We start from the raw sequence: 25,000 nt of genomic DNA, 5'->3' as shown, positions 1-25,000 counted from the left end.
ACCGAGAGGAGATCGGTCAGAGAGAGAGAGAGTGAGAGAGAGAGACTGAGAGTGAGAGAATGAAAATAGATAGATAGATAGATAGAGATAGATAGATAGATAGATAGATAGAGCGGAGAGAGTGAGTGAGAGAGAGGAAGAGAGAGAGAGAGGGAGAGAGAGATGAGAGAGGGAGGACGAGAGAGAAGAGAGAGTCGAGAGGAGGGAGTGAGGGAGAGGGAGAGAGAGGAGAGAGAGAGAGGAGAAGAGAGAGGAGAGAGAAAGAGAGAGAGAGTGAGAGGAGAAGAAGAGAGAGAGAGATGAATGAGAGAGAGAGAGAGAGAGAGAGAGGAGATCGATGAGAGCGAGAGAGAGAGAGAGAAGAGAGGAAGAGAGAGAGTGAAGAGAGGAGAGTGAGGAGAGAGAGAGAGAGACGATGAGAGGGGGGTTTTGCTGAAGAGTGAGAGAGAGAGAAGAGAGAGAGAATGGAAATAGATAGATAGAGAGAGAGAGGAGGAGAGAGAGAGACGAGAGATGAGAGAGAGAGAGAGAGAGAGAGAGAGAGAGAGGAAGAGAGAGTGGAGGAGAGAGAGAGAGAGTGGAGAGAGAGAGAGATGACTAGAGAAAGAGTGAAGAGAATGAGGAAGGAAGAGAGAGATGATGGACGAGACGAGAGATAGAGAGAAGAGAGAGAGAGAGAATGAAATAAGATAGAGAGATAGATAGAGACTAGATAGATAGATTTAGGATAGATAGATAGAGATAGAGAGAGAGAAGAGAGAGAAGAGAGAGAGAGGGAGAGAGAGTGTGAAAGAGGAGAGAGGAAGAGACGAGAGAGAGAGAGGAGAATGAAATAGATAGATAGATAGATAGAGATAGTAGATCAGATAGATAGATAGAGATAGTAGATATATAGATAGATAGATAGAGAGGAGACAGAGATAAGAGATGAGAGTGAGAGAGGAGAGAGAGGAGAGAGAGAGAGAGAGAGAGAGAGAGAGGATGAGAGATGAGAGAGAGCGGAGGGGAGAGAGGAATGATCGAGAGACGAAGCGAGCGGGAGAGAGAGAGGGAGGAGGAGAGAGGAGGGATGAGAGAGAGAGGAGAGAGGGGGGATAGAGAGAGAGAGAGAGGGAGAGAGGAGGAAAGAGAGTGATGAGAGAGATGCGAGAGAGTAGGATGAGGGGAGAGGGGGGGTCTCGATGATGAAGAGTGAGGACAGAGAGGAGAAGGAGAGAGGAGGGGGGAGGAGAGAGAGGAGGGGGGTGAGGATGCGAGAAGGAGAGAGGGAAAGGGAGAAAGAGAGGAGAAGGGAAGAGCGATGTAGAGAGAGAGAGAGAGAGAGAGAGAGAGGACGATGAGAGAGAGAGAGAGAGAGAGCCCGAGAGGAGAGAGGAGAGAGAAGAGAGAGATGAGCGGAGAAGAGAGAGAGAGAGGAATGTTGAGAAGAGGGAGAGAGAGGAGGAAGGAGGGAGAGAGAGCTGAGAGAGAGGAAGAGAGGAGCGAGAGTGAGGAGAGGAGAGACGGGAGGAGAGCTGAGAGGGAAGACGAGAGAGAGAAGAGAATGAATAGAGAGAGAGAGAGAGGAAGAGATGTTCTCGAGAGAGAGAATGAGATAGATAGATAGATAGATAGATAGATCGATAGATAGATATAGATAGATAGATATAGATAGATAGTAATATAGAAATTGATAGATAGATAGGTATATATATATATATATATATATATATATATATATATATATATATATATATATATTATATAACTATAGAGAGAGAGAGAGAGAGAGAGAGAGAGAGAGAGAGAGGGGAGAGAGAGAGAGTGATTACGTGTGGAGAGAAAGAGAGAGGAGTGGAGAGGAGAAGAGTGAGATGAGATGAGGAGAGAGAGAGAGAGAGAGGAGAGAGAAGGAGAGAAAGAGAGAGCGGGGAGAATAGAGATAGAAAGAGAGGGGAAAGCGAGGGAGAGAAAGGAGAGAAGGGGGGGAGGGAGAAAAGAAAGACGAGAGAAAAGAAGAAAAACTATCACTCGAAAATGCAAACTTTGCTAATAATGCTAATTTTTTTTTGTATCTTAAAACAGAAAATTCTTTAGTGTCGGGCCACACCATCGGCACCATGTTGAGGTTGCTTATTGGTCTAATGCTTATTTGAATTTGTTTACAATATTTAAGAAAATAGTGACGATATTCTAAAATAAATTATGATATGATGAAATATTTTTTTTTTATTTCATATGACATCCATATAATGTGACTATCAGTTTTCATGGTTATCTTGAGTTTATGATAATTTTCAATATTCTTGTTATTATATTGTTGATTTGAGTTTAATTTGTGATTTTTTTATGATATCATTACAAAAGATAATGATAATAATGATAGTGATATTAAGGACAAGTAATAGTGATAATGATAATAATGATAATAATAATGGTATTGATTATCATGATTATCATAATTATAATAGTAATAATAATAGTTATAATAATAATGATACTAATAATAATAACAATAATAATAATAATGATAATGATAATAATAATGATTCAATAATAATAATGATAATGATATCAATAAAAATGATGGTGGTAATATGATAGTGATGATAGTAATAAAGATTAATAAAAAGAATGATAGCGATAACGAGAGAGAAAGAGAGAGAGAGAGAGAGAGAGAGAGAGAAGGAGATGAGACGAGGGGAGCCGGAGAGGAGGAGAGAGGAGAGACGACGAAGAGAGGGAGGAGAGGGGTTGGGAGACAAGAGAGAGAGGGAGTGAGGGATAGGAATGAGAGGGGAGAGAGAGTAGGAGGAAGGAGGGGAGAGGCGGAGGGGAGAGAGGGACGGGATGGGGAGGGAGATGAGATGACGAGAGATGACGAGGAGAGGAGGAGATTGGGAGAGACAGTTCCAGGATGGAGAGAGAGGAGAAAGGAAAGAGAGAGAATGGGATGAGGTGAGAGGAGGGGGGAGATGAGAGAAGGGGGAGGGTGGAGAGGTGAGGATGACAGGTGAGGAGAGAGGGTGCAGAAAAGACTGAGGGAGGAGAGGAACGAGAAGGGAAGGAGAGAGAGGAGAAGAGAGAGGTGAAGGAAGAGAGAGAGAGGAGAGGAGGGGGGGCGGGGGGTGGGGGAAGGGGGAAAAAGGGGGGAGGGAAAGGGGGGGGGAAAAGAGAGGGGAGGGGGGAAGGAGGAAAAAGAAGGAGGACAGAAAGGGGGAAGAAGGGAAAAAGAGAGGAAGAGGAAGAGAGCGGGGGGGGAAAAAAAGAGAGAAAGGAAGGGAAAAACAGAGAAAAAAGTAAAAAGAGAGGGAAAAAAGAAGAAGAAAAAAAAGAGAAAAAAAGATGGGGGGGGAGGGAGGGGAAAGGAGAGAGAAGGAGGGGGGGGGGGGGGGAGGAAAGAAAGAGAGGGAAAAGAAGAAAGAACGAAGAGGGAGGGAAAGAGGAGAGAGAGGAGAGGAAGAGGGGGAAGAGGAGGAGAAGACGGAGAGGAGAGGGAGAGACGAGGAGACGAGGAGAAAGAGGAGAGAGGAGAGAAGGAAGAGAGAGAGGAGGAGAGAGCGAGGGGCCGGGAGAGAGAGGAGAGAGAGGAGAGGAGAGAAGAGAGAGAGAGAGAGAGAGGGAAGAGGGAGGGAAAAAGGGGTGGGTGAGAGGGAGGAAAAAAAGAGAGGGAAACAAAGAGCGAGAGAGAGAGAGAGATATGATGAGAAGGAGAGAGGAGGAGAGAGAGAGGAGAGACGAGAGGCGGGGAAAGGGAGAGAGGAGAGGTAGAGATGAGAGAGAGAGAAAGAGAGTAGAGAGATGGAGGAGATGAGGAGAGAGAGAGAGAGAGAGAGAGGAGAGAGAGAGGAGAGAGAGAGAGAGAGAGAGACCGAGAAGAATAGAGAGAAGAGAGAGAGAGAGGAGAGAGAGAGAGAGAAAGAGGAGAAGAGAGAGAGGAGAGAGAGAGAGAGGAGAGAAGAGAGAGAGAGAGGGAGAGGGAGAGAGAAAGGAGGAAGGAAGGAGAGAGAGAGAAAAAGAGAGGGAGAGAGGAGAGATGAGAGTAGAGAGAGAGAAAGAAGAGAGAGAGAGAGAGAGAGAGGAGAGAGGGAGAAGAGAGAGAGAAAGAGAGAGAGAGAGAGGACAGAGAGAGGGGGAAAGAGAGGGGATAAAAAAAAAGAGAGAGAGGAATACAGCGAGAGAGAGAGCAGAGAGAGAAAAGGTCGAGAGAAGGAGAGAGGACGAGGGACGAGGGAGAGGGGGAGGAGAGGAGAGGAGAGAGGATTCGGAGAGAGAGAGAGAGGAGAGAATGAGAGAGAGACGAGACTGAAGAGACGAGAGAGATGAGAAGAGAGACGAGAGGGGGGAAAAGAGAGAGAGAGGGAAAGAGGGAGAGAGAGAGAAAGAGAAACAGAGGCAGAGACAGAGAATGTGGAAAAAGAAACAGAAGGGGAAATTTAGAGGCAAATGCATTATAAATAAAGGAACAGGCGACAGGAAGAGACAGCTCTCCCCCCCCCCCCGTGATGTCACAGCGCCCGACCTCCATTATCATAATCGGGAAGCTGTTTGCCCTTCCTCTCTTCCTCTCTTCCTCTCGCTCCCGTTATGTGCAGCGCCTTTGTATGGCCGCGAGGGGTGTGCACAGGGACGGGTACGTACACTCTCATATACATAGACGCACACACACACACATGTATATATGGGTGTGTGTGTATGTGTATACATATATACACACACCAACACACACACACACACCACACACACACACACACACACACCACACACACACACACACACACACACACATATATATATATATATAATATATATATATATATATATATTATATATATATATATATATATATATATATATATATACATTATACATATAAACGTGTGTGTGTGTGGTGTATGTGTGTGTGGGTGTGTGTGTTGTGTGTGAATGTATATACATATACATACATACTACATACCATATATATATATATATATATATTTTTTTTATATATATACACACACACAAACACACACACACACCCACAACACACACACACAACCCACATAGTATATATATATATATATATATATATATATATATATAAGAATATATTATATATTGATATATATCTATAGATATTTATATATTACTTCTGTCTCTCTCTTTACACCCACCACACCCACCACACCACACACACACCACACACACACACACCACACCAACACAACACATAGATATAGATATAATATATAATATATATATATATGTATATATATATATATAATATATATAATTATTATATATGTGGGTGTGTGTGTGTGTGTTGGTTGGTGTGTGTGTGTGGTGTGTGTGTGGTGTGTGTTCCACATGCCCCACCCCGGGTTCATGTCGTCGGGTGTGCGTCGTGCGTGTGTGGGTGTGTATTGTAAATGTGTGATGCACTATATATATATATATAGATTATATATGACTATAGAATATATATATATATATATATATATATATATATATCAACAAATAAAAAAAATACATGGACACATACAAACCAGATCACACACAGACACGCCGCCACACTGTACTGTACCTTCCCCGTCTCGATTTTGAAAAAATAAACCACGACGCTCGATTTTTGGATCATGACGAAGACCTCGATGTAAACACTCAGAAAGAAATAAAGATTGGTTGGGCCGACAATAGCTGCTGTTTTTTCCTGAATTGACATCCTTTTTGGGGAAGGAATGTCGGAGGCAGGAAAATCACAGAGAGCTGATACGAGGGAGACATAGATATGTGGATCGATAGATGGGAGTGATATATATATTTTTTTTTATATTTTTATATGGACTGAGAGATAGTTGGATGGAGGCAGAGATAGAGAGGTATATAGATAGATAGGTAGATAGGTTATGGATAGATGGATGGCAAGTGATGGATAGACAAGTTGATAGACAGAGAGAGAGAAAGAGAGAGAGAGAGAGAGAGAGAAAGAGAGAGAGAGAGAATTAGGGAGAGAATAAAAGAGACAATGAGAGAGAGAGAGAGAGAAAGAGAGAGAGAGAAGGAGGAAAAGAGAGAGAGAGGAGAGAAAGAGAGAGGGAAGAGAAAGAGAGAAAGAGAGAGAGAGAACGAAGTAGAGCGTGAAATATATATATAAAAGCTTCTCACAAAATCCTTTTTGATTAAGAATGAACCAAACGGGAAAATACAGACACAAGATCATTCCAGCAACAGGGAGACCGTAGTCATTTTGCAATTGCTAAAGATAAAGAAAGACATAACAGCAATTCGTGCATGTAATATGTATATATTTTTTCCCATTTTTCTGATACAGAAGTTTTTGGATCGTTGTCCCATCCCTGTTTTTTTTTTTTTTTCATCTAGAGAAAGAAAGCTGACGTTTGTTCCCCAGCTGGATCTAATCAAGCCTAAGAGCGTATTTGTAAGATTTTCATAGTCGTATAAAGGTCGCCATTGCCTATGATCAAACTGTATAAGGGATCGCTCCTCCTCTCCTTCCCCCTCCCCCCTTTTTCCCCCCCCTTCTCCCCCCTTTTTTTTCCCTCTTTCTCTCCCCTTCCCCTTCCCTCTTTCCCTCCATCCCCCTCTCCCCTCTTCCTCCCCTTTTTCTCCCCTCTTCCCCCTCTTCCCCTCCCCTTCCCTCTTTCCCTCTCCCCTCCCTCTTCCCCCCCCCCCCTCCTCCCCCCTCTTCCCCCCCCTTTTCCCCTCCTCCTTCCCCATCCCCTCCTACCCCTTCCCCTCTTTTTTCATGTGGGGGGGGGGAAAGGGGGAGGGGTTATTCCTATCTCGATTCCATTTCTCAAACTCGTATTTTTTTCCTCCCTCTCCCTCCCTCCCTCTCCTCCCCCTCCTCCTCCTCTTTCTTTTCTTTTTTTCATTATCGAGATGAAAGTAATAAGCAGGAAAGGGCAATAAGTGAGCATCGGCTCCGCTAGTCCATCACAGGGGGGGGAAGGGGGGGGGAGGAGGAGGGAGGGAGGGAAGGGGGGGAGGGAGGGAGGGAAGGGGGGAGGGAAGGGGGAGGGAGGGGTTGAGGGAGGGAGGGGGGGTAGGGGGGGAAGGAAAGTCATCGCCTGACGTCTGGATCAAGACCATAAAGCCCAGAATCCCTGGCTTTGGCACAGTAATCCCGTCCCTATGAGAGGAGGGGTTAGGGGGAGGTTCAGGTGGAGTTAAGGGAGGGGGGTTAGGGAAGGGGGTTAGGGTTAAGGGTCAGGGGAGGGGGGTCAGGGTATCGTCCAGCCCTTTCTCTAACTACCCCCATCAGAGCGAAGGTGCCACCCCCTCCCCCTCCCCCTCCCCCATCAGAACGAAGGTGCCACCCCCTCCCCCTCCCCCATCAGAACGAAGGTGCCACCCCCCCTCCCCCATCAGAACGAAGGTGCCACCCCCCTCCCCCCAACAGAACGAAGGTGCCACCCCCTCCCCCTCCCCCTCCCCCCATCAGAGCGAAGGTGCCACCCCCTCCCCCTCCCCCTCCCCCCATCAGAACGAAGGTGCCACCCCCTCCCCCTCCCCCCATCAGAACGAAGGTGCCACCCCTCCCCCTCCCCCTCCCCCCATCAGAACGAAGGTGCCACCCCTCCCCCTCCCCCCATCAGACGAAGGTGCCACCCCCTCCCCCTCCCCCATCAGAGCCTGTCGGGCTGCAGGTCCTCGCAACATGGCGCTCACCAAAGCGCCGCGCCCTAATCTCGTTGGCGCTGACTTTTTTAAGCTCCTTTCACTCGACTACACCGGCCGGACGACACGCGACAGCCATACTCTACAAATATTCCCCAACTCTATTGCTTCCACGGGCGAGGGGACGGGCGGGGAGGCCTGTGCCTCTTCCCCTCGTCGCTTGGACCTTACGCCGGGGACCCGTAAGGGCGAGAATCGGCGCGCGTTCCGGGGTGCGGAGGGGCCAGCGCGCTTACGTCCTTCTCCCCGACGGGATATTCAATGCACGGGCAATAAAATTAGCCCCCACTAATCCAGGAGGTCACAATCCTCCTCCTCCTCCTCCCCACCCCTCCCTCTCCTCCTCCTCCTCCTCCTCCTCCCCTCCCTCCCAACCCTCCCTCCCTCCCTCCCCTCCCTCCCTCCCTCCCCCTCCCTCCTCCCGACGCCGGAAATCATCATGGTGGATCCGAGATACTCAATGGTCTAGAAAATACAGATAAAAAAAGCGTCCCTCGGAAAACTCCTCGCTTACTGAGGGACAGGATGCACTCGCTACTGGGGGCGCGTGTATTGGGGGTGTGTGGGGGGGGAGGGTGTAGGAGGGGAGGGGGAAGGGCGGGGTGGAGAGGGGATGGAAGAGGAAGGTCGGGGGATGGGTGGGGGAGGGGAGGGAAGGGTGCAAGGGGGAGGAGAGGAAGGAGGGGGTAGGGGGAAGGGGGAAGGGTGAGAAGATGGGGATGGGGGGAGGAGAGGAAGGTGGGGGGTAGGGGGAGGGGGTGGAAGGTGAATGGAGAAGCAGGGGGAAGAGGGATAATGAAGAGAGAGAGAGAAAGAGGGGAAAGAGAGATAGGGGAAAGAGCGGAAAGAAAGAGGAAGAAAGGGGGAGACGGAGAGAGGGAAAGAGGGGAGGGGGAGAAGAAGGGAAGAGAAGGTGAATGGTTAACAGGGGACAAAGAGGAAGGGAGATGGAGTGGGGGAAGAGAGGGAGGGTTGGAGAGGGGGAAAAAGGGGGAGGGGGTGGAAGGGGAAAGAAGTGAGGGAGGAGAAGAGTAGAAGAGAGGAGGGAGGGAGGGTTTCGTACGAACATCCCTTCTCCTCCTTTCACTCTTGTCTCCTTCCTCACCCCCATCCTTCGCCTCCTCTCCCTCTCTCCTTCCTTTCTCCATCCTCTCCCTCTCCCCTTCCTTTCTCCAACCTCTCCCTCTCCCCTTCCTTTATCCAACTTCTTCCTCTCCCCTTCCTTTCTCCAACCTCTCCCTCTCCCCTTCCTTTCTCCAACCTCTCCCTCTCTTCTTCCTCTCCTCTCTCCCTCATATCCCTCTCCTCTTCACCCACCTCTTCCCCTCCTCTCTCCCCCCCCCACCCCTCATACCCCCTTTCTCTCACACTAATATCCTTATATTTAAAAAAAACAACAACGTAACAATAGTATAATCTTTGATACTGTTTACATTACTAAAAAATATTACTGAAATGAATAAATGTTATCCTTATCATTTTGAGCTTTATTACTATAGCTATTACTACTACTCTCACTATCTTTATCACTATTATACCATCTGTTATGTTCTTCATTGTCTTTTTCATTGTTATCATCATTTACTGTTGATTTCCTTATCATAACGATTATTGCTATTAGGGATACTGCATATCAGTGTTATTACTAATGTTACTATTCTCGTTGATGCAATTAATTTCAATATATATATATATATATATATATATATATATATAATATATATATATATATATATATATATATATATATATATATATATATCTGTTATCACATGATCAGTGATATTATGATAATGATAGGAGAGAGAAAATAATGAAGATAATAATAGTAACAATTATAATAATGGTAAAGATAATGATAATAATGATAATAACAATGATAATTATGATATAAAGATAAAATTATAAATTGATAACGGGAGTTATAATATTATTGGTAATAGCAGTGATAATAATAATAATAACGGCAATATTAATATTAATGCCACTAATAATATCAATAATAGTAATGATAACAATTCATAATAATATTAATAATAAGAAGAAATGATAATTGTAATAGTAATCATAATAATAATAATAATAATAATAGTAATAATAGTAATAATAATAGCAATGATAGTAATTATAATAATAATAATAATAATAATAATAATAATAATAATAATAATAATAATAATAATAAGAGAGAGAGAAGATTGTAGAAAAATACATATGGAGAGAGTGAAAGAAAGAGAGAAGGAATGAAAGAAAGAGAGAAAAAGAGAAAGAAAGAAAGAGAGAGAGAGCGAGAGAGATTGAGAGAGAGAGAGAATGAAAGAGAGAGCAACAGAGAGAGAAAGAAAGAGAGATGTAGAAAAATGCATATGCACATTTACCTAAACTTATCGATTTCATCAATGCTCAATACTCCCGTCTAATCACCCCCACGAACTGACTTATATTACCCAAAGAGATTACGCGATCAAGTTACAGTCTATCAGAATCTATTGCCAACTTCATTCACGCCATCGAAATACTTCTACAACCCTCTATATTCTTGAAAAAAAAAAAAAACCTCATCCCAGGCACGTTTTCATATCAAACTCACATTTTCTGGCTCCCGTTATCCTATCAAACTCAATTTTTCTAGACTGACATTACGCAATCCCCGCGTTAATGATAATGTAAAATAAACCCAGGATTCTTCACGTACTCGAGACAATCTTCAGAATGACAGAAACTACTTTAGTCGTTGGTAATCTAATCCCCCTCGATACAGTATCAAGCATGGGGTGACGCGTGCAGCTAGCGTTGCAATGTTGCAGGACGGTACCGGGGTCGAGATAGACTGCATAGACGTCGGGGAGAGGGGGGAGGAAGGGGAAGGATGGGGAGGAGGAAAGGAGGGGGATAGGAGAGGGAAGGAGAAGGGGAGAAGGAGGGAAGGGAGGGGGAAGGGGGAAAAGAGGAGGCGAAGGAGGAAGGAAGGAGGGAAAGAGAGGGGAGAAGAGGGAAAAGGGGGGGAAGGAGAGGGGGGAAGGGAAGGTGGAGAGGGGAGGAGGGGGTCCCTATCTCCTCGGCAGCGCGGGTCTCAGGCTCAAGAGTTACACCCAGTTTCAAGAATGTTATCAAGTGCTCGATCACGGAGCTGATAACATGGACGACCGCCGGCAAGAAACGTACCCAGTGGTCTCTCAGATCCTGTTCACGGAGAACACCAGAACCGGCGTCTAAAAGCGCTCCGATTCCCCCGACGGTGCGTGGGGTTTCGCCGCAGTTTCCCGAGGGAAGGACGGGTCTGTCGGGGGTGCGGGGTAGTCTCCTTCGGGTACCCCTTCCGACGCGCCCCGGGGCCTTCCTACCCGGCGAGTGCCCGCGCCCGCTCCCCGACGAAGTACATAAGACTCTACCCACTTCTTCTTAAGCCCGGAGGAGCTCTTCGGCATTAACACTTCCTCTTCATATCGACAATTACGATTTCGTTGAGGCTGTTTTATGAGGATCGGGAGATTACTGGGCAGGCCGTGATGATAAGAAAAATAAACAGGAAATCGAACAAAGAAAGGAAGAAAGGAAAAAAAAGGCAAAACGAAAACCAAAAAGACGCCCGGTCAATATTATCTTACAACTGACACGTCTCGTTAAGGCGTTTTGGATTTGTCTGAATCGGTGTTAACTCCCGGTGTTGACAAGGGCGCCGCCTCTGCATAAATGAGCCTCTATGAATATGCAAACATAAGGCGAACCAGAAATGTCAGTGAAAAAAAAGCGAATACATTAGTTTCAATTATATGAGGGGATTGATGGATACTTGAACACACCCAGAAGAGATATTACGTTGCAATATGCTAAACAAGGACCTAATCTTTTTTAATCTATTCTAATAACTAATGGTTTCGACAAGAATCTTTCTTTGCGTGGAGTAAGCTTCTTTGATGAATTTATTTGTCTTCAAGAAATAACTTTTTGGTGATTAAATCAGCTTCAGGCCGCGTTTCCCGGAATCTGAATTGCAGTTGAACAAGAAATGATCCTCGTTTTTTCTCTTTCTCTTTGTTTGTCTATTTGTTTGTTTGTTTGTCTGTCGCTTCTTTTTTTTTATTCTTTCTCGTTTTCTTTCCTTCCTCTTCTTTGTGAGTTCGCGTTATTTCTTATGTCTATAATTCTCTCTCTCTCCCTCTCTCTCTCTCTCTCTCTCCCTCCCTCTCTCTGTCTCTCTCTCGCTCTCTCTCTCTCTCTCTCTCTCCTCTCTCATCTCTCTCTCTCTCTCTCTCTCTCTCTCTCTTCTCTCCTCTCTCTCTCTCTCTCTCTCTCTCTCTCTCTCTCTCTCTCTCTCTCTCTTTCAATCTATCTATCAATTACTTCTCGTATATTTCTTCTCCTCCCCCCCTCTCTCTCTCTCTCCCTCTCCTCAGACCGGATCTTCCCAAAGCGTTTTCCTTTTCCTCTCTCTCCCTTACGACCAAGCCCCGTCCCCCAATAACTCTATTGCCTTTGTTACGATAGACCTCCTCCCCTCCTCTTTCCCCTTTTTCCCTCCCTCCCTTCTCTTTCCTCCATCCTCTCTTCCCTTCCCTTCTCTTTCCTCCATACTCCCTCCCTCCCTTCCTCTTTCCTCCTTCCTCCCTTCCTCTTTCCCCTTCCTCCCTTCCCTCCCCTCCTCTCTTTCCCTGCCTTCCGTTACCTTCACTTCACTCTCTTTCTCCTACCCATCCCCATCACCCTCCCTCTCCTCTGTTCCTCCCCTCCCTCCCTCCCCCCTCCTTCTCCCCCTCCCTCCCCTCCTTCCCCCCTCCCTCCTTACTCCCACCCACCCCTCTCCTCCCTCCTTCCCCCCACCCATCCCTCCTCTCCATATCCTCCCCATCCCACTCCCTTCCCCCATCCCTCCCCCTTCCCCTATCCCTCCCTGCCCCTCCCCTCCCCTCCCCCTCCCCATCCCCCAAGTTCGGCCCGAGATCGATGAGCGTGGGCGAAATGATAGCTCTGGGACCTTAAAACCAGCTCGCCAGCACACCTTGGCTCGCGAGGATTTCCCTTAAGGCTGGTTCTCCCTTTCTCTCTCATTCCTTTTTTTTCCCATTGGGTTTCTTTCTCTCATTCTCTCTGTCTTTCGTCTTACTTTCTCTCTCTGTCCTTTTTTCCCTTTGTGTTTCTTTCTCTCATTCTCTCTGTCTGCCTGTTTCTCTCTCTTTCTGTCTGATTCTCTTTCTCTCGTTCTCTCTGTCTTTCTCTTTAATTTCTCTCCCTTTCTGTCTGATTCTCTTTCTCTCATTCTCTCTGTCTTTCTCCTTAATTTCTCTTTCTGTCTGTCTGATTCTCTTTCTCTCATTCTCTCTGTCTTTCTCCTTTGTTTCTCTCTCTTTCTGTCTGATTCTCTTTCTCTCATTCTCTCTGTCTTTCTCCTTAATTTCTCTCTCTTTCTGTCTGATTCTCTTTCTCTCGTTCTCTCTGTCTTTCTCTTTAATTTCTCTCTCTTTCTGTCTGATTCTCTTTCTCTCATTCTCTCTGTCTTTCTCCTTAATTTCTCTCTCTTTCTTTCTGTTTCTGTTTCTCTTTCTCTCAAAAGTCCTTCTCCCTGTTGCTCTCTCTCTCTCTTCATTTGTTTCTCTCTCTTTTTTTCACACTTTTCATTCTTATTCTTTTCCTGTGTTTCTCTCTTTCTTTCTCCGTTGCTATCTCTTTCTTTTTCCCTGTGTCTCTTTCTCTCATTCTTTCTCCTTTTTTCTCTAATTATTTCTACCCATTTTTCTCTCATACTTTCTCCATTTCTCTCTCTTTCTCTCTTATCTCTTATTCTTCTTTCTTATCTTCGTTTTTATTACTTTCCCTTTTATGTCTTTGTTCTTTTCTTTTTATTAACATTTATGCTACGTTCCTTTTTTTCTTATCTTATATTACTTTGCTTTTTATTTCTCTGCTTCCTTTTCAGTTTCTTTCTGTCTCGATTCCATTTTTTTCTATATTTCTTTTTCTTTCCTTCTCTTTCTCTCTACATCGTCTTTCTCTTTAAATTTTCGTCTCTTCTTTTCTCTATTTGTCTCTCACTCTTACTATGTCTATAATCTCTCTCTCTCTCTCTCTCTCTCTCTCTCTCTCTCTCTCTCTCTCTCTTTCTCTCGCTCTCTCTCCCTCCCTCCCTCACCCTCCCTCCCTCCTCTCCCTCCCTCACCCTCTCTCTCTCTCTCCTCCCCTTTTCCTCACCCTTATCCTCTCCCTCCTCCCTTCATCTTTCAATTCTCTTCTCCCTATTCTCTCACCAAGCTGCCTTCTAGGACCTCGCTTTGAAGGATGTCATTTATGAAGAGGGGAGGCGGAAAGTAGATGTAAGAGCCGATGGGTGAGAGAGAGAAAGAGAGGAAGTAGGAGAGAGAGAGAGAAGAGAGAGAGAGAGAGGAGAGAGAGAGAGAGAGAGAGAGGAGAGAGAGAGAGAGAGAGAGAGAGAGAAGAGAGAGAGAGAAGGGGGGGGAGGCGAAGATATGATGAGAATTGGAAGGAGAAAAGGAGAGATTAGAGGGGAGAAGAGGGGAGATAGAGAGGAGAAGAGGAGAGATGGGATAGATAGGGAAGGAAGTGGGTGGGTGGGGGGGAGGAAAAGAGAAGAGGGGAGATAAAGAGGGAGAAGAAAAGAATAGACTGGGAGGGGGAAGGAGGCGAAAGAGGAGGTAGAAAGAGAGACAAGGAGGGGAAGAGAATAGAGGAGATGGGGGAGGGCGAAAAGAAGAGAGAGATGGGGAGGAGAATGGGGAAGCGGGTGGGGAGGGGGTGAGGAGATAGAAGAGAGAGAGAAGGAAAGCAGAGGAGAGCAAATGGGCGTAGGAGAAGAGGAGAAATAGAGAAGAGGAGAGAAGAAGGAAGCAGATTAGGGGGGAGGAGGTGGACTGGGGGTCAGCGAAGAGATAAACAGAGAAAAGAACAAGGAAAAGAACAGAAAAGATAGGGAGGAGAGGGAGGGAAAAAAGAAGAGGAGAGATGGAAAGAGAAGAAGAGAAATAGAGAAAGGAAGAGAAGAGGAGAGAGAAGCAGACTAGGGGGGGAGGGGGGGAGATGGGAGAGCAGCAAGGAGATAGAAGAGAGAGAGACAAGGAGAGCAGAAAAGAGGAAATGGGAGGAAGAAAAGAAATAGAGACAGAGATAAAGGAGAGGGAGGAGAGAGGGGCGTAGAGTAGAGGAGAGATGAGGAAGAGAAGAAGTGATATAGAGAAGAGATAGAGAAGAGAGAAATAGACCAAGGGGGAGGGGAGGAGGGGGTGGTGGTGGATGGGAGGCCAGCGAGGAGATAGAAGAGAGAGAGATAGAAGAGAGAGAGATAGAGAGAGAGAGAGAGAGAGAGAGGAGAGATAGAGAGAGAGAGAGAGAGAGAGAGAGAGAGTGCCAGGGGTTCAGACTCGGGGGGGCTGATAACAAGCATGGAGCGTACTGCCTTATCATCTCCAATAACAGTGTCCAATACCAGTCACCTGGCCCACCTGCCCGGGATAAGAACGGTTTCTCGCCACGACGCCGAAAACTAACGCGACATTTCGGATCCACAAGAAAGAAGACCTCGATCCAACGACCACTCAGAACGGCAGTCCAGTTCGTGTGTTGTTCGTGAGTCTCTTTTTTTTTTTTGTTTTTTGTTCTTTGTTCCCTTGCGTTCGGGTGAGGGGGAGGAGGGAGGGATGGGAGGGGGAAGAGGAGGAGGAGGAGGGTGACCAGGAGAAAGTCGTTTGGGGGTGTTGTGAGGGGAGGGAATGGAGGGAGGGAGGGGGAGGGGGAGGGGAAGGGAGGAGAGGGAGGGAAGGAGGGAGGGGGAAGGGAAAGAAGGAGGGAGAGAGGAAGGGAGGAGGGGGAGGCGAAGTGGTACAAAGGAAGGTTAACATGGCGAAAAATGTTGTAAAGAAAGTTAGAATCGTGTTGAAAACTAGAGTGGTTTGAGGAAGTCGTGAGGAGAGAGAGGTCGTAGTGGATGGCATCTCAGTGGGGGAGGTCGTGATGGGTGGTATCTCGAAGAAGGGGGTCGTAATAGAGAGGTCGTGATGGGTGGTATCTTCTTGGAGGAGGTCGTAATAGAGAGGTCGTGATGGGTGGTATCTTCTTGGAGGAGGTCGTAATAGAGAGGTCGTGATGGGTGGCGTCTCGAAGGAGGGGGTCGTCATAGAGAGGTCGGACTGAATGACATTTTGTCCAAGGAGGTCGTCATAGAGAGGTGGTAGGGGATGGCACCGTGGAAAAGCAGGTCGTGATTTAAAAAAGAAAAAAAAAAAATGTAAAGTAATTTTCATGGAGCCGAAGGAATTTTGAACAAAAATGCTTTAGAAAATGACAAATCAATTCTAAAAGCATATGTACAGTACATTGTTTACGCTTCATACATGTATATTAATTCTTACTAATCAGCTTGCTAAATATTACCTTGTGCTTTACCTGTCAGTGTATATAATCAAATGAACGTCTATGTTTCTTACTATGCCTATTTATAGTTCATTATGTAATTATCTGATTCATTTCGCAATTATGATAAGAAATTACTTCATGATAATTGATAAAATATTCCAGAGCGTAATTAATCATATTCCTTTACATCTTTAATTAAGGGCATCACAGAACAATTCCGTAAATTGGCTGACATATTTTCGTACTGTTAAAAAAAAAAAAAAAAAAAAAAAAAAAGAAAGAAAAAAAGTAGTTATAAAAAGGATAAAGCTTGAATAAATTGTAATTCGTATTCGTATACTTGTGTCAATTTTCCTATTAATGTTTTTGAAAGTTTCCAACTAGCGTTCCGGCGTAAAAAAAAAAACAAAAAAAAAACAAAACAGTGGCGGTCCTAGGAGAGTGTTATGGGGAACGCCACTGATAATATATATATATATATATATATATATATATATATATATATATATATATATATATACACACACACACACATATACTGGCATTCATACACGTAGATTGTCTGATTCTGTTTTATTTTCCATTGGTGTAGTATTCTCAACTTAGAATAAGTATATTTTTTGGCGTTTTGTATATTGTTTTCGTCTTTGTTGAGGGAGAACACGTGGAAAGCAATGTTTTGATTTCAGCTTTGGTGAGAAGAGTGATATTTCATGCTTTCTGTGATAATAGTAACTTACATAATATATATATATATGTATATATATATATATATATATATATATATATATATATATATATATATGATTTAGCTAATTGTCATTGCGTTGGTTAGTATATCACTGATAACAAGTTACTGCAAGCATCAATGTGGCCGAAGTGACTGTTACCAATCCACGTGGTAATCGTGACTTACTATTATTATTATTCTGCTGATAACAAAGCATGGCATTTTGAAGTTCGCGCCGAATGGACTTGATGCTTTTTTTTTCTTTCTTTTCTTTTCTTTCATTTCTTTTTTTTTTTTTTTATTTCTTTTTTTTTTTTCTTTTTTTTAGGGATGGTTCAGTGTATTTGCCTACTTATGGGGAATAGTATTATCAGTGTAGATATGATGAAAAATGGAATGGTGATATATATGTGTATCTTTTCCCATACATACGTACATACTTACATATATATATATATATATATATATATACATATATATATATATATATATATATATAATATATATAATAATATATAATATAATATATATATTATGTATTTATGCACACACACACACACACACATCACACACACACACACACACACACACACACACACACACACACACACACACATATATATATATATATATATATATATATATATATATATATATATATATATATATATATATCAGTCATACTAACAATGGACATAAATATAACAATAATTAATAGCAATGCTGCAGCTACTATAGTGATGATAGTATTTGGTATTATAATGATAATGGTGATAGTAGAAATACTAGTACTATTACTATTACTAACAATAATAACGCTAATATAGATAAAAATAATGATAGTCATGATACTAACAATAATAACTCCTACCGAAAATATATGGTATCGGTAATAATGGTAATATTGACGATAAGGATAAGTATAATAGTAATGATAATAGCAATGCAGGTAATGATAAGGATACTAGTAATAATTATGATACGGAAAACAATGATAACGATAACAGTGATGATAGCAATAAATCAAAGATAACAGTAATAAAAATGCTTTCAAAATAAAATTTCATAATAATGATAACAATAATAATAATTGTGATAGTGATAATAATACTAATGATAACAATAATGTTGATAATAATGTAGTGATGATAATAATGATAATAGCGATTAGAGTAATGAAGATCATGACAATGGGAATGATAATGATAGTGATAATAACGATAATAATAATAGCAATAATGAAGATGATGATTATGATAATGATAATAATAATAATGATAGTAATAATGATGATGATGATAAAGATAACAATAATGGTAATACTAACAGTAATAAAAATAATGATAATAGTTATAATAATGATTATGATGACAATAGTAGGTATAACAATAATGATAAAAATAAGGTCCATGATGATAATGATAATTATGACAATAGTAATAATTATAATAACCATAATGACAACGATAGCAATGATAACAACAGTAATAATAATAATATAATGATAATGATAATAATAATGATAATAATAAATGATAATAGTAATAATAAGGATAATAATAATGATGATGATTTTAATGTTGATGATGATGATAAAAAAAAAATAATTATAATAGTGATAATAATAATAATAATATTAATGATAATAATAACAAGAATAATAATAACAATAATAATAATAATGATAATAATAATAATAATAAAAGTATTAATTATGATTATAATGATAATAATAATGTTTATGATGCTACTGATAATGAAAATAATGATGATAACAACAATAATAGTAATGAAGATCATAGTAATGATAATAACAGTGATAGTAATAATAAGATGATGATAATGATGCTATTATTAATAATAATAACAATGCTAATAACAATGTTTATGAGAACAGTGATTATGAAAACTATAATAAAATGATAATAGTAACAACGGCAACAACAATAATAATGATAATTAGGAAGCTAAAAATGATAGTAATAATAATGACAGTATAATAATGATTATAATGACAAGAATGCTAACAATTATGATAAAAATGATTATACTAAGGATTAATGATACTAATGATAATAATAATGAGAAATAATGATGATGGTGATGATAATAACAATAATGATAATAATATTAATATCAATGATAATAATAATAATGATGATTATATTTATAATACTAATAATAATGATAGTAATAAGGATCACGATAATAATAATAATAATAATAATAATAATAATAATAATAATAACAGCAGCAGCAACAACAACAAAGCAATAATAATAATAATAATAATAATAATAATAATAATAATAATAATGATAATAATAATAACAATAATAACAATAATGATAACAGTAATAATGACAATAATAATAAGGATGATAATAATAATGATAAGAATAATAATAGTAATGATAATAAACATAACAGATCAGAAGTGGAAGAGAGCTTAATAATAATAATAAAAATGATAATAATAGAATTTAAATTAGCAATAAAAATGACGATAACAATAATGCTTATGATGATGATGATAATGCTTTAATAATAAAGATAATTTCTATTAATTGTTTATAAGAGAGAAACAGATATCGCTGTTGTGTCGAATTTATGATTTTTCTGGTGAAACAGAAAGCAAAATCTTCATAAAAATTAATGAATACAGGAAATTCAGGAGAGATATTGGGAGATAGAGTAAAATAAACACAGTGTTTAATTGAATATAGTACTGAAAGCTATAGGAAGTTGCCCGCACTGAAATAAAAAAATAAAGGAAATGATGATGATGATAAAGAAAATAATAATAATAGTAATAATACAATAATAATAATAATAATGATGATGATAATAATAATAATAGTAATAATATTGATAATAATAATAATAATGATATTGATATTGATAATGATATAATGATAATAACAATAATTATAGGAACAACAACGCCAACGACAATGATAATAACAACAATAATGATAATATTAATAATCATAAAAAAAGAAAATACCCACCTGTAAGCATACACGAATATATAAGCCTCCATAGCCTCCTCTTCCCTCCATCATTATTATTATTATTATTATTATTATTATTATTATTATTATTACTATTATCATCATTATTATTATTGCTATTATTATTATTATCATTATTATTATTATTATTATCATTATTACTACTACTACTACTATTATTATTATTATCAATAATATCGTTATATTTTTTATAAATATTATTATCATTGTTATCACTATTATTAACATTATTATATTATTATTATTATATTATCATCATCATCATCATCATCATCTTTTATCATTATTACCATCATTATCATAATAATAATAAACAATTCTTATCATACCCTTATCATTATCTAAACATTACCATCATCATCATTACCATCGTCATCATTAAACCCATTTACTGTTACCATCATTATCAATATTGCAGCGGAAGTGCCTGACGCCTCTGTTGCATTGCAGGGAATGTACTTTCCGACGGAGACCAGATTTGGCTCTGACCTTCCGCCCTACCCTGATGCGGACGACGCCTGGTCTCACGCCAACCTTCACGAGGACTTTAGGTGAGCTGTGTATAGGTAGAGGTATGTATAGGTATATGTATGTGTATGTATATATATATATATATATATATATATATATATATATATATATATATATATAATATAGTATATAGAGAAGAGAGAGAGAGAGAAGAGAGAGAGAGAAAGTGAGAGAGATAGATACAGATAGATAGATAGATAGCTAGATAGGTAGATAGCTAGATAGCTAGATAGACAGGTAGATAGAGAGAGAGAGAGAGGGAGAGAGATTGAGAGAGAGAAAGAGTGAGAGAGAGAGTGAGAGAGATTGAGAGAGAGAGAGAGAAAGTGAGAGAGATAGATAGACAGAAATAGATAGATAGATAGGTATTATAACATTAAATGATAATATTGAGATAGAGTGAGAGATATTGAGAGAAGAGATAAGAATGAGAAGAGCATTTGATAGATAGTATAGATTAATAGGTAGATAGATAGATGATAAGAGAGAGAGAGGAGAATGAGAGAGAGGGAGAGAGATTGAGAGTGATAGTAAAGAATTATTGAGGAGATGATGATACGATGATAATAGATGATGTAGTATGTCATAGATATATCTAGAGTATGAAGAGAGAGTTGAGAGGATTCTCTGAGATTTGAAGAGTAGAGAGAACGAGAATGATGTGAGATGATTTATATATCAGATAGATAGATAGATAGGTAGATAGATAGATAGATAGAGAGAGAGAGAGATTTTTTATGAAGAGTTCAGGTGAGTTTTTTTTCTTTTCTTTTCTTTTTTTTTCTTTTTTCTTAAGGTGAGTTAATTTTTTTTATCATTATCATTTTATTTGTCCTTCTTCTTCTTCTTTAAGATGTGTTTGTTACGTCCCTTTCATTCTTTATCTTCTTTTTCATTTTTTCCCCCTTTCTTCTTCTTCCTAATTTGTTCGTGTATTGTCATTCCTCCTTCATTCCATCTTTTCTCTTCTTTCTTCTTCTTCTTCTTCTTCCTAATTTCTTCGCGTATTGCCATTCCTCCTTCATTCCATCTTTTCTCTTCTTTTTTACTTCTTCTTCTTCTTCCTAATTTCTTCGTGTATTGCCATTCCTCCTTCATTCCATCTTTTCTCTTCTTTTTTACTTCTTCTTCTTCGGTAACGTCTTCCCTATGCACTGTTTCTCATACTTTGTTTTTCGATTCATTTTATTCCTCATTTCCAGTATCTCTCTTGTTCCTTACTCATTATTCATTTATTCATACTCATCGTCTCTTTACTCATTACGGATTATTCAATTCTTGTTACCCTGAATTTTTGAAAATATTGTCTATATATCTTTTCTTTTTTTTTTTCTTTTTTTTTAATGGTGAATTATAAGCTTCAGGATTTTTTTTTTGGATTTATTTATATATATTTTTTTTCTATATTTTCTCATTAATATTTACTCATGTATCCCAATACAGAAATTCGGTTAGTTTTTTCCAACACAGATTTTTTTCAAAAATGTCATAGATCTTATTGTTTCTCTTCCAGGCTCATGAATATTCACCTAAATCACTTTTAAAACTGTACTGTTATTTCCCTCAACTATCATTAAACCCCCTTCTTCGTTTTTCTTCCTATAATGATTCGCTAATTAAGAACCATCATTAAATCCTAAACCATCCTTCTTGTGATTTTTGACGTGATTTTCTCTAATTAAGAATATTGAATCGTATTCCCACCAATCAATAAATCCTCAAGCATCCTCCTTTTTGACCAATAATTCTTCTTTTTTTTCAAGCATCCTCCTTTTTGACCAATAATTCTTTTTTTTTTCTTCAAGCATCCTCCTTTTTGACCAATAATTCCATTTTTTTTTTTAACAAGTTATATTAAGTCTTGTCAATATTTCCCAGACTCAACGTAAACCGGACGAGACAAACTTTGCCCTCGGCTGAGAGCTCCAACTTCTCCGAACCTCATAATGGTTAGTGTTTTTTTTTTTTTTTTACTAAAATCATTAACTAGGGCATTATCATTGTCTAAGATAATTGTCTAAAATCATATTTAAATTTTAAATCATATTTAAATATTTAAATCATATCTAAATTCATATATTTTTTTTCAAAATAGTTTTTTTTTTAAACATCATCATTATCTAAGCTAATTATCTAAAATCATCATCATTATCTAAAGTCATTCGATTAAAACATCATCATAACGTTTTAATAATCTCAAATCATTATATAGAAACATGATTATTATCCAGAAGTCTTTCTTTAAGAACACCATTATCTAAAATGATTATCTAAAAGCATTATTTATATCAAAATAATGGAAGCAGTTTTTTTATTGTCTAATATTATTTACAGGGAAAAGGGATATTGTGAAAAGTACAAAGTTTTTATATAAATGATATTAGTGATATTCGATAATGATATCAGATTTCTTTGAATGAAGTTAATGTGACTAATGTTATAGTGAAATTCTGGTTATAATTAATCCTGAGCTCAATACTACCAAATTTAACTAATGAATTATGTTTTAGATGTAAGATCTTTTTTTCTTTTTCTTTTTTTTCGTACCACGCTACTGTCATTATTATTATTATTATTATTATTATTACTTTTCACATAACTCCATCATATAATTCCTCATTCCCTCCTCTCCAATCCCCTCCCCTCACACTTCCCTTTCCTTCCTCCTCTCCCCCCCTCCTCTCTTTTTCTCTCCTCTCCCTCCTCTCCCCTCCCCTCCCCTTCTCTTTCCTCCTCTCCCCTCCCTTTCCCTCCCTCCCCTCTCTTTCTGCACCTATTTCTCTCTCTCTCTCCCCTCCCCTTTTTCTCCCCTTTTCTCTCCTCTCTCTCCCTCTCTCTTCTCTTTTCCTCTCTCTTCTCTCCTTCTCTCTCTTCTCTCCTCTCTCCTCTCTCTTCTCTCTCTCTCTTTCTCTTCTCTCTCTCTTTTTTTCCTCTCTCTCTCTCTCCTCCCCTTTCCTCTCCCTCTCCTCTTCTCTCCTCCTCTCTCCCCTCCTTCCCTCCCCCTCCCTCCCCCCCCCCTTCTCTCTCTCTTTGAGCCAAATTTTCGGGAAGTATTTTTGCTTCGCCTTTTCAACGGTCGAGAAGTTTTTCATCGCCCGTTTATGGTAATTACCCCTCGTTAAACAGCAGGAGAGATTAGGGGGAGAGCACCCCTTCCCCTTCTTCCCCTCTCTCTAACTCCTCTTTCATCCGGTCTCTCTAACTACTCTTTCATCCCCTCTCTCCTCTCTCCCTTCTCTCCCCTTCCCTCATCCCCTCTCTCTCTCCTTCATTCCCTCTCTCTCCTCTCCCCTCTCTCTCCTCTCCCTCATCCCCCCTCTCTCTCTCCTTCATTCCCTCTCTCTCCTCTCCCCTCTCTCTCCTCTCCCCTCTCCCAGGTTATTGCAAGCAGAACCTGGGGTTTGCCTGCTCTCAATTATCCTTCCCGTGTGAATAATCATGTGCTATGCTTCATTTGCGCAATGGGTGAATTAACTCCTTCTCCTCCCCCTCCTCCTCCCCTCGCTTTCCCCATTCCCCTCCCTCATTTCCTCTTTCCTTCTCCCCCCCCTCCTCCTCCTCCCCTTCCCTCACTGCTCCTCACTCCCACTCTCCCTCCCTCATTTCCTCTCTCCCACTCCTTCCCTTCCCTCACCATCTCCCTTTCATTCCCTTTCCCTCACTTCCTCTCTCGCTTCCTCCCACACCCCTTCCCCCTCCCCCTCCCCACTCCCCTTACCCCTCCCCCTACCCACTCTCCTTCCCCATACCCATAATGTACTGTGGGTATTTTTTGATAAAGAAGAAGAAGAAAAAGAAGAAGGAGAAGAAGAAAAAAAAAAGAAGGGGAAGAAGATGAAGAAGAAGGATAAGAGGAAGAAGAAGAAGAAGAAGAAGAAGAAGGAAAAGAAAAAGGAGGAGAAGAAAGAGAAGAAGCAGAATGAGAGGAAGAAGAAGAAGAAAGATAGGAAGGAGAAGAAGAAGAAATCTAAATGAATAAAAGTAAAATAAGAAAAAAAAAAAGATAAACAAATGCCAATGATAAATAAATATAACAAAAAATATATAAAAAAAAGAGAGAGAAAAGAAAAAAAGGAAAAAGGAAAAAAAAAAAGAATAAATTAATTGACAGTGAAAAAAAAACTTAATGGCATGTGTGTTTATACTTGTTTCGTGTTTATAGTTTATTGAAAAGAGTTCAATCATTGCAGGATTTGGCAGCGAAGGAACAACAGGCAGATATTGCTCGAGTCTGTGGGCTCACACAACGCAAGGTAAGAGGACAGGGTAAGACAAGCAATTAAATGAACAAGGAAACAAGTACGTAGATGGGGAATTCATGTCGAGCAAATTGCAAGTAGAGCAACGAAGGGAAGCACAAGAAAACACACGAATTTGCCGAAGGCCTTTTCGTGTGTTTTCTTGTTTTCGTTGTTCTACTTGCAAGTACGTAGATAAACAAGCAGAGAAACAAACGGGTTGGTAGAGGAACACACATACAGACAAACAAGCAAACGCGTAATCAAACCATTAAAAACTAATACAAAAGATATAAATAATAACAAGCAATCTAACATACAAACAAACAGAAACACGTAAACAAACAAAATAAGCAAATAGACAAACAATTTCTCCACCAAAAACGCGTGTTCTACTTTACACAAACAAGGGAAACACAAACAAAGGCGATACCAAAAAAGAG

At 40.3% G+C, this 25,000-nt stretch overlaps 1 protein-coding gene across 1 annotated transcript in view; it reads left to right on the top strand.

The window, feature by feature from the left end:
* The first annotated feature begins 14,995 nt into the window (after positions 1-14,995).
* LOC119578415 (AT-rich binding protein-like) overlaps positions 14,996-25,000 on the top strand; it is a 60,854-nt gene continuing 50,849 nt past the window's right edge. Inside the window, exons 1-4 of the mRNA XM_037926001.1 lie at positions 14,996-15,237; positions 20,239-20,339; positions 22,198-22,268; positions 24,510-24,572. Of these exons, the coding sequence (XP_037781929.1) occupies positions 20,242-20,339; positions 22,198-22,268; positions 24,510-24,572 (232 nt within the window). The 5' untranslated portion in view covers positions 14,996-15,237; positions 20,239-20,241. The remainder of the gene's footprint in view (positions 15,238-20,238; positions 20,340-22,197; positions 22,269-24,509; positions 24,573-25,000) is intronic.

This window comes from Penaeus monodon, chromosome 11, assembly GCF_015228065.2.
Source record: "Penaeus monodon isolate SGIC_2016 chromosome 11, NSTDA_Pmon_1, whole genome shotgun sequence".
Taxonomy (NCBI): domain Eukaryota; kingdom Metazoa; phylum Arthropoda; class Malacostraca; order Decapoda; family Penaeidae; genus Penaeus; species Penaeus monodon.
Note: the sequence above shows the minus strand (reverse complement) of the source record. Positions and strands in the feature narration are given on the sequence as shown.